At 37.5% G+C, this 13,510-nt stretch overlaps 1 protein-coding gene across 1 annotated transcript; it reads left to right on the top strand.

Annotated features, from left to right (window-relative positions):
- The first annotated feature begins 2,718 nt into the window (after window positions 1–2,718).
- On the top strand, window positions 2,719–3,645 carry LOC116897768 (olfactory receptor Olfr180-like). The gene has a single exon (XM_032899198.1). The coding sequence runs from the start codon at window positions 2,719–2,721 to the stop codon at window positions 3,643–3,645; it is 927 nt and encodes a 308-aa protein (XP_032755089.1).
- Window positions 3,646–13,510: the final 9,865 nt, after the last annotated feature.

A 13,510-nucleotide genomic window follows, 5' to 3' on the forward strand; every position in this document is an offset into this window, starting at 1 on the left:
ATATACCCTGTAGTCTCTGAGCTTTGATTTGCTTCTAGCTATTCCAACCCAGTGTAACTATTTTCTTCAAACAACTAGCAAATGTCCTTCTTGAGGGTAGGCTTCCCTCATACAATTAATATGTAAAACAGTAAACTTCTAAATAGTAAGTAAATATATAAGTAAAGTGCCCAGGGATTAGTGCCACTCCCACCTTGATTGACCTAATCAAGATAATCTTCCCTACACCATGCTTGAGGACCATCTTCCCTGTGACTCTTGATATCTTGAGAGTCTTGAGATTATGATAGGATTGATGCACAAGTGAACTCCCAGCAAGAATGACTGCACACACATGACCTACACAGGTTCTCATCAGACAAAATACCTAGACTGAGAAGAGGAAGTGGACAGAATTTCCCACTCCTAAACAAGAAACTATTTGTAACTGATAGGTGGAAGAAAAAAAGGTAAACAGCTTTTTTCCAATGGAGCACACTTTTATATTACACCCTCTGTTTAATATTTCATGCACATAGTTATTAAATTAATTATTAAAAAACAAGTCAGTTAGTTACAAATCTGCAATATTTCTTCAAACAAACTTGACTAAATTTGCTTTAACACCATTGACTCATGAGATATTGTTAAGTATATTCAAGTGGTTTCTATGGCTTAAGGGCTAATATCTCAAGAGAATGGTCTGCAGTACAGGGAATTCCTTTAGGATTTCTTCAGACATTATACCTGTGCTGTGTGGTGGACATAATTAAGACTGATCTTAGATCATCTTTAATTTCTACTATCTGAACTCCAACAAGAAATTTATATATTAATAAACTCTGAGATTTCTAACATGAAGCAAATCCTTCACTAAAAACTTGGTAAGCTCAAGGAAAAGAGGTATCAACATTTTTACTGAGGATTTTTTTTATATACATAATGAAAACATATTTTTCAGAAATTTTATAATTTTTATCTTCTTGTATTTTAACTCCTCCTTAATGCTCATAGCTCTTCTCATAAGTGAATTGCATCTGAAAGCAGAATGAGACTAGTAGTTAATGTGATTTTCTGGCAGGATAACATTGTACAGGAAAGATCACGAGTATTCTATAATAACATAGGCAAATACATTAAAACTTTTTTTGCTTCACTTAACTATAGAAATTGCATTTAGTTATTAAAAAAATAAAATTTCTGGTAACTACCTCTGGTTGCTTTGATTATGGAAAAACAAAACCATTTTGACCATCAAATTAGTGTGATTAGTCAATATATTCTACTGCAACATTAATCCCATGGAACAGACTTTTAAAGTCAAAAAAACTGAATTTATATTTCTCTATCTAAATATTAAAAACTGATGTTTACTGGTAAGTTGGTTTTATTAGCTTATGTGCTAGAAAAATCATATACTATGTTGAGAAACAAGGAAGACATAGAGATAAAAAATGCCTATTGCTTAAGCTGTTGGTTTTGCATGTTTCCTTATAGACTCTTCTTAATGCAATGATCATACTCATAAAGCAGAGTTCTCTCAAGATCAAGACTAGTAGTCATGAACAAGGGCACTGAACCCAGGCACTGGATCTAGGGTCAGAGTTAACTCTTCTTTTCTCACTGATTTATGTATTTCCTTTCCTAGGAGCATGTAACAGCTAACCCCCATGGTGTTTGTGAGTTCACTAGAAGAATTTTCAGATATAGTTACAAAACAAAGTAGTAAAGACTGTGTACCAAATTTGTGTGAATAATACATAATACAGTAAATTATATCAGTATGGACTGAAAATCTGAATTAAACTTTTAAAGAGAAGTGTTGCTTCTAAAATGTTCCTTACCAAAGAGAAGAGAAAGAAAAATAGATATTTGGAAAATATCTCAATGAGAATAACGCCACAAGCATAGTTGCTGTTTAAAATAAACAAGAATGATAATCTAGGGACATTTAATTCTTCATTCTTGTTGAAAATGGATATAATCTTCACTGTTTTGCTTTGTAATTATATCTGAAAATTTTTCTAATGAAATCACAAGCATCATGGGGGTTAGCTGTTACATGCTTCTAGAAAAGGAAATACATAAGGCAGTAAGAAAAGAAGAGTTAATTCTGATTCTAGATCTATTGTCTGGGATCATTTAATTGAAGATGAATTGCCATGCAGCCCCTAGTCCTTTGTGATCTTTCAGTCATCTCTACTATATAGTAATTTAATATGAATTTATTACTAATGCCTAGACATTTAATTATTTACTTATTCTGAGACAAAGTCTCATGAACTCCAGACTAGACTTCCCTCACTCCGAGGCTAAGAGTGATCTTGAAATTCTGAGCCCCCTGTCTCCATCTCATGAGGGCTGCAATGTCAAGTACATACCATCATGCCTTGTTTCTGAGGCACTGAGGGTGGAATCTACAGCATCATGCAGGATAAGCCCTCATTCTACCAACTGAGCTATATCTCATTCTCCTATGATCCTTTTTTAATATTTTTCTGCTCCAAAACAACAAATGAAGATGTCATCTTCATATTGCATGTTAATTGATTTAAGTGTATATAAAGAAACCAAAAAAATTAACACTAACATTATTTGAGGACAAAAATTTTTCTGCTAAAAATTATTATCATTGCTATTATTATTATTATTATTATTATTATTATCTATTAATGTGGAAATGGTCAGGTTACAGTTGCAATCTGACATCCTTATCACTTGTCAACAGAGAAGCTGAAGATGACTGAGGACAACTACTCCTTGACAACAGAGTTCATCCTGGTGGGATTCTCAGATCACCCAGACCTGAAGACACTTCTCTTCCTGGTGTTCTCTACCATCTACCTGGTCACCATGGTGGGGAATCTGGGGCTGGTGGCCTTGATCTACATGGAGCCTCGTCTCCACACACCCATGTACATCTTTCTGGGCAACCTGGCCCTGATGGACTCCTGCTGCTCCTGTGCCATCACTCCCAAGATGCTAGAGAACTTCTTTTCTGTGGACAGAAGGATCTCTCTCTATGAATGCATGGCACAGTTCTATTTCCTCTGTCTTGCTGAAACTGCAGACTGCTTTCTTCTGGCAGCCATGGCCTATGACCGCTATGTGGCCATATGCAACCCACTACAGTACCACACCATGATGTCCAAGAAACTCTGTGTTCAGATGACCACAGGAGCCTACATAGCAGGAAACATACATTCCATAATTCACATAGGGTTCCTGTTCAGGTTAACTTTCTGCAGATCTAATATAATCAAGCATTTCTTTTGTGATGTCATTCCACTATATAGACTCTCATGTGCTGACCCTTACATCAATGAACTGATGATACTCATCTTTTCTGGTTCAGTTCAAACCTTTTCCATTATTATAGTCCTGATATCATATTTCTGCATCCTTTATACTATATTCACAATGAAGTCCACAGAGGGAAGAAGCAAAGCCTTATCTACTTGTGCATCCCACTTTCTGTCTGTGTCAATATTCTATGGGTCTCTTCTCTACACATATATTCGACCAAATTCACTCAATGAAGGAGAAGAAGACATACCAGTTGCTATTTTTTATACTCTGGTAATTCCTTTATTAAACCCCTTTATTTATAGTCTGAGAAATAAGGAAGTAATTAATGTGATTAAGAAAACAGTGAAAAAGGGATGATATACCATTGTGAAACAAGTATCTTCTCCCTTGGACAATTTGTTTCCACCAGATACTATGATTCTCTAAAACTACAGGTACAAAGAAAGTACAAAGTGATAAAAGAGAAAAAAGCTGTTAATGCATTATGCTGTTTGAATCAAATTATTTTGAATAGAAATTTGCTGCTAAAATATACTTCTAATATTTGAAGAACAGGAACCAATTTGAACTGCTAAGATTATTCACAACAGTTTTTGACATATCCAACAAAATTAAAGGATCAAACAGTGTACATAAGCTAATCTTAATCAAAATCATATCCACTGGATTTCCTTCCATTTCTTGATATTTCCAAAATGTTTGTTTTGCATTTCTGTGTCTCACATCCCTAAGCTGTTGTAATGCAAATAAATCCCAAACACCTGTTGATGATAGAAGAGTATTGTAATGAGGAAGGGGAATGGCAGCCCATGAAATAATTCACCCTTCTCAGCCACCACAGAAGAGTAGGAATAGTTTACTCAAAAAAGCACAGGGGGCAACTGGCTGGGAGGTAGCAGAAAAATCCTAACAGCATAAAAGAATGGCCAGGACCTGAATGGTGTCTCCAATTGAAGATGTGTTTGTATGGTGGGCCACATTACATGGTATTTTCCTCATGCAATTCCTTCCTAGAAATGAGGTCAGTTCAAACCAGTCAGAGGTAAGTTCTGGGAGGACAACGTAATCACTTGTGCATGTAATTTTCTGTTTCTACAATCCCTCCCATGAAAGTAAGGACAGTCCTAACTGATCTGCATGTGGTTCAGAGCAGCCTTTGTGTCAGAGGTAGGGAGTTTTCTGTTTGGAAAGTGGAGGAACAAGAGATTTGGGGACTTTCCTAGTGAGAGCAAGTCCTTTTCCTTTTCCCTTAACAGCCTTCTCCCCCTAATATGGGACTTACTCGGAGCCAATGATCCATGAGGTGATTTGAGAAGTTTCTCTTATATTTGCTAAGGTATTTTAAAGGCTATCCACTGGAAATGGGTTGGGTGGATAAGATCACTTATTGAGCTCAGTTTAGATTCCAGCACTGACATCAAGTGGCTTACCAATGCCTGTAACATCCAAGAGATCTGATGGTCCTTTCTGTGTGTGTTTGCACACACATATAAAGACAAACCAAAATGTTAAAAGTTTTGAAGAAGGATTCTTATTTTCTCTACGTATTATGGGGAATGAGTGAGGATCTACCACAGCCTATTTCCACTTTGTCATAAAAATTGACTGAGAACATAGGCACAGTTATGACCTTGAAAACTGTGTTCTTGCTTAGCTTAAAATGTAATGGGTTTCCTTTTGTCATTTCATATCATAATGAAGACTCTCACCACCCACATTCATTTAATTGTCTCCCTGGTCCTTATTCCCACTTGTGTCCTCCAGCTTCCATTATTCCTCTTTTGACTTCCATAACACATGTGTTCTATTGTCCTGCTCTCCTTTTCCCTCTCACTGACATACGCCTAGTTTCACAATCTATACTCACAGTGACTTCCACAAATACACATATATAAAGACTAGAAGCTAGTCTCTACATAAGAGAAAAACCATGGGCTGTTAATTTTATATCATGTTGCTTTGCTGAAAACTTTCATCAGGCCTAAGAGTTTTCTGGTGGAGTCTTTAGAGTCTCTTATCTACAGAATCCTATCATCTGCAAATAAGGATATTCTGCCTTATTTTCTATTTATATCCCTTGATTTCACTGTCTTATTGTTAAGACTCTTAGAATCATACTGAATAACAGTGAAGACTGTAGACGCCATATCTTGTGACTAATTTTGGGAGAAATGCTTTGTTCATTCTCCATTTTGATATAACACTGGTTATGGGTTTATTATTTATCATCCTTATTAGATTTAAACATATTTCTTCTGCTTCCAGTTTCTTTAGGTCTTTCAGCATTAAGGGATGTCGTGTTTTTCTAAAACCTTTTCTGTGTCTATTGAGATTATCCCTTTATTTCTCTCTTGACTTTATTAAGATGATGCAGTATGCTCATTGTTTTGCATATGTTAAACCACCCTTGACTCTCTACAAAGAAGTCAGCTTGATCTTGGTGACTGATCTTTTTGTTGTTATCTGAGTTTAGTTTACAAGTATTTTGTTGAGAAATTTTGTATCTGTAATTACTATTGGAATTTGTGTGTGTGTGTGTATATATATATAATATATACATATATATATATTACATATATATATTATAGTAATGAGAGATTATAGGAACATTCCTTGTTTCTTATTCAAGATTCTTGAGCTATTTGGAGCCCATAGGAAATGTATGATTAGTTAACAATTATTGCAAAGAAGAAACAATTGTGAGGATTATGTTGACGCTACAGATCAAGGAAATATACTGTCATTTTAATAATATTTCTGATCCATGAACATACAATATCATTCCATTTATTTATATTGCCTTTAATTTGTTTCAGCAATGTATTTCAGATTTTGGTAAAATTTTGACTCTGTGCATGTTTATGATTGTGTCTATCTGTCTATCTGACTCTGTTGCTCTATCTCTCTGTCACTCTGTCTCTATCATCTATCTCTGTGTGTATGTTGTATGTTGTATGTTATATGTGAATGTGGGTTTGTGCAAGTATAAACGCATTGGTTGGCTATCTTCCGCAAGTACCTTCCACATAATATTTTCAGACAAGGTCCACATTGATCATAGAATTCATTGATTTGACTATGCCAGCTGACTGATCAGCTCCCAGGATCCACCCTCTCTTCACCACCCCCAACTATAGTATTCAGAGGTGTGAAACTGTGTCTGCTTTTCACCTGCATGCCAAGGGTCTGAACTCAGCCCTTCATGCTTATATAGCACCCACTTTACTGACTTACCCACCTCACAAGCCCCCAGTTTATAATTTTTTGGGTATATTTTTCATGAGTATTTTGCTCTTTATGATGCTGTACTACTTTTCTTAATTTCATTTTTATATTGCTCATCACAAAGGTTTAAAACACAAGTTGATTTTCGTATGTGCTATTGTAGTCTAGAACCCTACCAAATTACTTATTGCTCTACTGGTACTCTCACTGACTCTTTATTATTTTCCTTATTCAAGACCCTTATTTTAAAAGGGATTTTTCCAAGAGCTGAAGGGGCTTACAACCCCATAAGGAAAACAATGCCAACCAACCAGAGCTCCCAGGGACTAAACCACTACCCAAAGACTATACATGGACTGAGTAGCAGAGGATGGCCTTGTTGAGCACAAATGGAAGGAAAAGCCCTTGTTCCTGCCAAGGCTGAACCCCCACCCCCAGGGTAGGGGAATGTCAGGGGGCATGGGAAGGGGAATGGTTGGGTATGGGAACACCCTTATAGAAGAAGGGGAAGGGGATCGATAGGGGGCTTATGTCCAGGAAATCAGGAAAGAGAATAACATTTGAAATATAAATAAGAAAATATCCAATTAAAAAAATAAGTAAGGATTGTCCTCACTGACATCAGAGTTTTCTCACAGTGCTTTCTAAATGCCCATCATGTCTCAGTACGCAATTTGAACTTAAATCCTAACCTCTGATGTGGCAATATATGGACAGGAGACTTTTAGGAGAAAAACAAGGCTAAATGAGGCCCTGAGGGTATGATCCTTACCTGACAGGCTTGCCTGACAGGAACAGAAAGAGAGAGGGAAAGTACACACTCAAAAAAAGGCCACACGAGAACACCCCCTTCAAACCTCCTGCCAGAGCCCCATCATGGTGTAGACCCTGATTTCAGAAAGTTAATTTGCAGTGCCTGGATCTCTGAGAAGATACATAAAAAAATTTTAAAAATTAAAAAAAGTAATTTCCTACTTCTTTCTAGTCTCTTTTAAGAATCTTTCTTATTTTTATTTTTTTAAGATTTATTTATTTATGTTATGTGAATACACTCTCACTGTCTTCAGACACACCAGAAGACATCAGATGTAATGGCATCAGATCCCATTACAGATGGTTGTGAGCCACCATGTGGTTGCTGGGATTTGAACTCAGGATATCTGGAAGAGCAGTCAGTGCTCTTAACCACTGAGCCATCTCTCCAACCCTTCTTTCTAGTCTTGATGTCTTTAACTCAGTATAATGTCGATGGGATGTTGCAAAAACAGACATCCCTGAGCCAAGGAGACCATTTGGTATTAAAAGCATTTGCTGTGCAAGGATCATAACCTAAGTTGAGATCCAGAATGCACACAGAAAGCCATATGCAATGTTCTCTGAAATGAGAGGTGCAGACAGGAGAATCCCCTGAAAGCTTGCAAGCCAGTTTGCCTATCTACCATATTCAGACACAAACAAGAGACCCTGCCTCCCCAAAGTGGAAATGAAGAAGTGGCTTCCCAAAGTTGTCCCCTAACTTCCACATCCATACTTCACCATATGTGTTAAAACACACACATACACACAATAAATTATTAATAGTACTTAAAATTAATAATAATTAATTATAGCTAGAGAGAAAGTAGACTTACATTTTAGAAGAGCATTTTGTCTACCATTGACCTAAAGAATTTATATAATTCCACACAATCACATTATTAGCTTTTTTTTTCCATGAAGGAGTAGTGAATTATTCTAATCATTTTCTGTTCTTGAGAAGATAGCATTGCATTATCAAAGTCATTTCCTTCAGCTGTGTGATACAATGCATTCTACATGTTGTAGCAGTTTCCTAGTGGTTTTTCAGGATTTTGTGTCTGTATTTATAACACAGTAGCCTACAGTTTTCCTTTATTTGTTAGAGCTTTGCCTAATTTTGACAACAAAGGAATATTAACCTCTTTGAATGAGTTGAGAGTTTTATTCCATCTACAACTTTCAAATCAGTTTATAAATAATTAATGTTCGCAATAAAAACTCTGGTACAATTTACTGGTAACATCCATTTAGGCTTTTGGTCATTTTGGTTTGGGAATTTTTAAAATTACTAAAATCACAAATTTGATCTATTTACTTGTTACAAAGGTATGCAGGTTTTGTCTCTCTTCCTGGATCTGTTTCAGTCCTCTAGGTCCTTTCAGGAAATTTATCTACCTTACATGTTTTCCAGTTTATTAAGACACAATTGTCCATGGTATTTTTATTGTCTACTTCCCTGCTAAATTCTTAATGGTAATATTTTTCTTTTCTGTGACTGAATTCAATGTCAGTACTATCGGAGTTTTCTTGATAGAATAATAAAATTCTTGTCAATTTTTTTCAAGGAGCCGACTTGTGACTTCATCATGTTTTTCTCTTGGTTTTCCGTTGTCGCATTAATTTTTTTTAATATTTATTATTTCTTTCAACTACCTGACTTGATTTGAGTTTGCTTTTATTTTTCTGAAAAAAAAATGAAAAATTAATTACTTCTTTCACCTCGTTTTTCTTCTGTGTAACTTAATGTTTACAGTAATAAATTCCTCCAGGAAGCACAGCTTTACCTGCATTCCACATATTTGAATATTATATTTATCTCCACTTTATTTCTTTCTGGTTGAATATAGATTCTTCTCTCATCCTGACCACAGTTTCCCCTCCCTCAGTTCTTCCGAGTTTCCACCTATTTTCCTTCTTCCCCAGATCCACTCCCCCTCTGTTTCCCTTCTGAAGGGAATAAATCTCCAAGAGACAACAATAAAGCACAGAAAAACTAGATACAATAAGACAAGGCCCTCATACTGAGGCTGAACAGGGCAACCCCATTAGAGTAAACCAGTTACTGGTGAACCGAGATTATATCTTTGTGAAACGTTCCATTTGGTCTCTGTAGGTATAATGTTTTTGTGCAGTATGTAAAGGTTATCCTTGTATTACTCACTTTTTTATTGGTTATTTTGTTTATTTACATTTCAAATGTTATACTCCCTCCCGTTTTCCTTCAAAAAAAACCCACTCTACCGCCCTCCCACTGCCTCCACAAGGGTGCTCTCATCCACTCCCATTCCACCTCCTTATCATTCCCCTACACTGGAGCATCAAGCCTTCACAGGACCCAGGGCTTCTCCTCCATTGATGCCAGACAAGGCCATCCTCCACCACATATACAGCTGGAGCCATGGTTCCCTCCATGTGTATACTTGGTTGGTGGTTTAGTCCCTGCGAGTTCTGGGGGATTGGTTGGTTGGTATTGTTGTTCCTTCCATGGGGTTGCAAACCCCTTCAGCTCCTTCAGTCCTTCCCCCAACTCATCCATTGGGGTTCCCATGCTCAGTCAGATGTTTGGCTGCAAGTGTCCACATCTGCATCTGTAAGGCTCTGATAGAGGCCCTCAGGAGACATCCACATCAGGTTCCTCTCAGCAAGCCCTTCCGGGCATCAGGGTTTGGGTTTGGGGGCTGCACATGGGATGGACCCCAGGTTAGGCAGTCCCTGGACAGCCCTTCCCTCCTTGTCCCTGCATTTCCTTTAGATGGGAGCAATTCTGGGTTAAAATTTTGTGAGGGGTAGGTGGTCCCTTCCCTCAACTGGGGGCCATGCCTCACTTCTGGATAGGGTCTCTACAGGGTCTCTCTCCTCTTTGTTGGGTACTTCAGCTAATGTCATCCCCACTGGGTCCTGGGAGGCTCTTGCTTTTCTGGCATCTGGAACTTTCTGGTAGCCAGCCCTGTTCCTCATTCCCCATTGCTACACACGTCTGCCCAATTTCCTGACCCTCTTGTCCATCTCACTGGTCTTCTCCCACACCTGATCCTGCCCCCTCATTTCCCTCTCCCCTCCTCTTTTCCTCCCAAGTCCCTGCCACCCTCAACCTCCGGTGATTATTTTGTTCTCCCCTCCAAGTAGGACTGAGGCTCCCACACTTTGGTCTTCCTTTTCCTGACCTTCATATGGTCTGTAAGTTGTACCATGCTATTCCGAGGTTTTTTCCTAATATCCACTTATCAGTGAGTGCATAGCATGTATGTTCTTTGATGACTGTGTTGCCTCACTCAGGATGATGTTTTCTAGTGCCATCCACTAAGAATTTCATGAGGTCATTGTTTTTAATGTCTGAGTAGTACTCCATTGTGTAAATGTATCACAATTTCTGTATCCATTCTTCTGTTGAGGGACATCTGGGTTCTTTCCAGCTTCTGGTTATTATAAATAAGGCTACTATAAGCATTCGGAAGCATGTATCCTTGTTATAAGTTGGAGCATCTTTTGGGTATATGCCCTGGAGTTGTATAGTTAGGTCCTCAGGGAGTACTATGTCCAATTTTCTGATGCTGACTTCTCTGCCATTATATCTTGTTTCAATCTAGACAGGGCACGGTCAAGAATCTCCTGACTCCTATCCTAGTGTGGCTGCTCTCTGAGAGGTCCAACAAGCAACTAAAAGAGTCAGAGGTAGATACTAGCACCCAACCAATGAACCAAAGTTGGGGAAACCTATGGTTGAATTGGGGGAAAGCTAGAAGAAGCTGAGGAGGAGGGTGGCCCCATGGGAAGATCACAGTCTCAACTAACCTGGACCCTCAAGATCTCTCAGACACTGAGCCATCAACCAGGCAGCATCCACCAGCTAATAACAGGCCCTCTACACATACATGGCAGAGAACTGTCTGGTCTGTCCTCAGTGAGAGAAGATGTACATAACTCTCAAGAGACTTGAGGCCCCAGGGAGTGTAGAAATCTGATGAGGCAGGATTGGGCATGGGACATCCTCTTGGAGATGGGAGCAGGAGGTATGGGATGAGGAGCAGTCCTGGATGCAGACCAGAAGTGGAATGAAAACTGGACCATCAAAAGGATTAAAGAAAAAAATAAAATCTCCTGTCTCAGGTTTGTGTAAACAATTCTTTCTTTCCATTTATTCTTTGCCTTGTCAATCAATGCTGATCACCCTATGGCTGGGCAGAGAAAGAATAGGGTGGAACTTCTGCCAGCCAGAGGAACGAGAGAGAGAGAGAGAGAGAGAGAGAGAGAGAGAGAGAGAGAGAGAGAGAGAGAGAGATATCGCAGATCTGCCACAAAGGAAGAAGGGGGAGTTAGTTCTTGAGAGTTCAGCAGAGTCATAGAAAGCCTAATTCCTAGTATGATTGAGATGTTGGCTAGGAGGTAGCCAGATTAGTTTAGGAGACTTAGATAGACTGCTCAAATATTGAGGTGAAGCTTGACAATAAGTCTTGATCTCTCTGTGTTGTTATTGGGAACTAGCTAGAATAAAAAAATACAACAGCCATATTAATTTATTACATATATTTACACTAAAAACAAAATATAAAGATCTTTAATAATGTTTTTCTTATAGAGTCTAAATTGTCTGCTACCACTATTGACCTCCCATTCAATGACTGTTCTGTTCTTTCTTCCTATGACCCTCCTATAATCTACTTGAATCTTTGATTATAACTAATGCTTCCTACACCTGAGATATATATATATTTAATCATTTGTTGGCCAATCCAACAATCTAACTTTGATGACACTCTCGATATGTTCACATTTCAGTATAATTAATATACAGAGATTTATGCCTGCCCTTTTACTTTTTATTTTCTATACTACATATATTCTTATTCTTCATTTCTTCCTTTACTGTTCCTATATGTGTTAGGCAAATGTTTTTAATATATCTTAATAACTCATTTTAGTTATCATTGCATTTATCATTATAGTTTATCATGCACATATTAAAATCACCTTCAGTTTTTACTAATTAGTATGATAATTTTCCTTCTATTATGCTGTATTTACTTTTCCTCCTTCTCTGTCATTGTATTGTGATAGATACTACATGTATGTATATTTTAAACACATGTGAATTGTTACAGTTTTTACTTGTGCAATGTGCTGTTGCTTCTTTATTAAAGTTGGATTCCACCCACTTTCTTTGAGCTATTGCTGGCCACTCTATTATACAAGAACTTCATTTCTGCATTTCTGAGCCAAGATTACACTCTACATATGCTACCTTATATTGCTTCTTTAAAGCTGATGAGAAAATAAAGAAAATGCAGTTCGGTACTCTGGATAATGTTTTCGTTTTATTCTCTGGATATGAATTTCCTTCTGTGGCTTTGTCTTTCAATCATTATTATAGGATCAGGCTACTAAAAGCAAATATTCTTTTTCTGCTTTTTGTGCTATCATTTGCAATTAGCATGTGCACTCTGAAACTCTACTGGAGATGTAATGTTCCTTTGATTATTTTTAAAGCATAAAAAAAGCACAGAGGTAGAGTTGTTGGGGTGTGACTAGGATTAGGAAACATTATCAGTATGAAAACCCCTAGCTACAAATTATTGTATAAAAGCACAGAGAGAAGAATGTAAGAATGCACATACTTATTCCTAGTGTATCTTCCCTGGTGCCTTGTGCTGTTTCAGGACTCTACTAGGATGAATGTCATTCCAAGAGCACCTCTCACACTTGTACTGGAACCACTAGATACGATGGCACTATTTCCTTTATAATTTACCCAATCTATGGCCATTGGTTTTCAGCAGCAGAAAGCAAACTTACATGTCTACAAATGTCTTTTTCATTGTCCATTGAAAGATATCATCATCTAAGCCAAATTTAGCATTAGACTATATCACCCAGTCCTTTATTTATCCATTATTTCTACAACATAGTCATTTGTCAAATATCTTACTCATCTTGCTAAAGTCAGTATTTTCTCCTTGCCTTGAATGTCAACATTTTTCTACACTGTGTCTATGTATGGGTGGGTGTGAACTTACCTTTACTTTTAACTACTTTGACCTCCTGGATGAGCAGATAGAAGACTGTAACTTTTAGCCATTATTAGAACAAAATCTGTCTTATTCTTTCTCCCTCTTCATCTCCTGATTATGCCTATGTTATTGCCCACTTAATCATTTCCACACTCTTTAGTCTAGTAAGTGCACATTCTCTGCTAATAAATTTC

This window comes from Rattus rattus, chromosome 4 (genome assembly GCF_011064425.1).
Source record: "Rattus rattus isolate New Zealand chromosome 4, Rrattus_CSIRO_v1, whole genome shotgun sequence".
Taxonomy (NCBI): domain Eukaryota; kingdom Metazoa; phylum Chordata; class Mammalia; order Rodentia; family Muridae; genus Rattus; species Rattus rattus.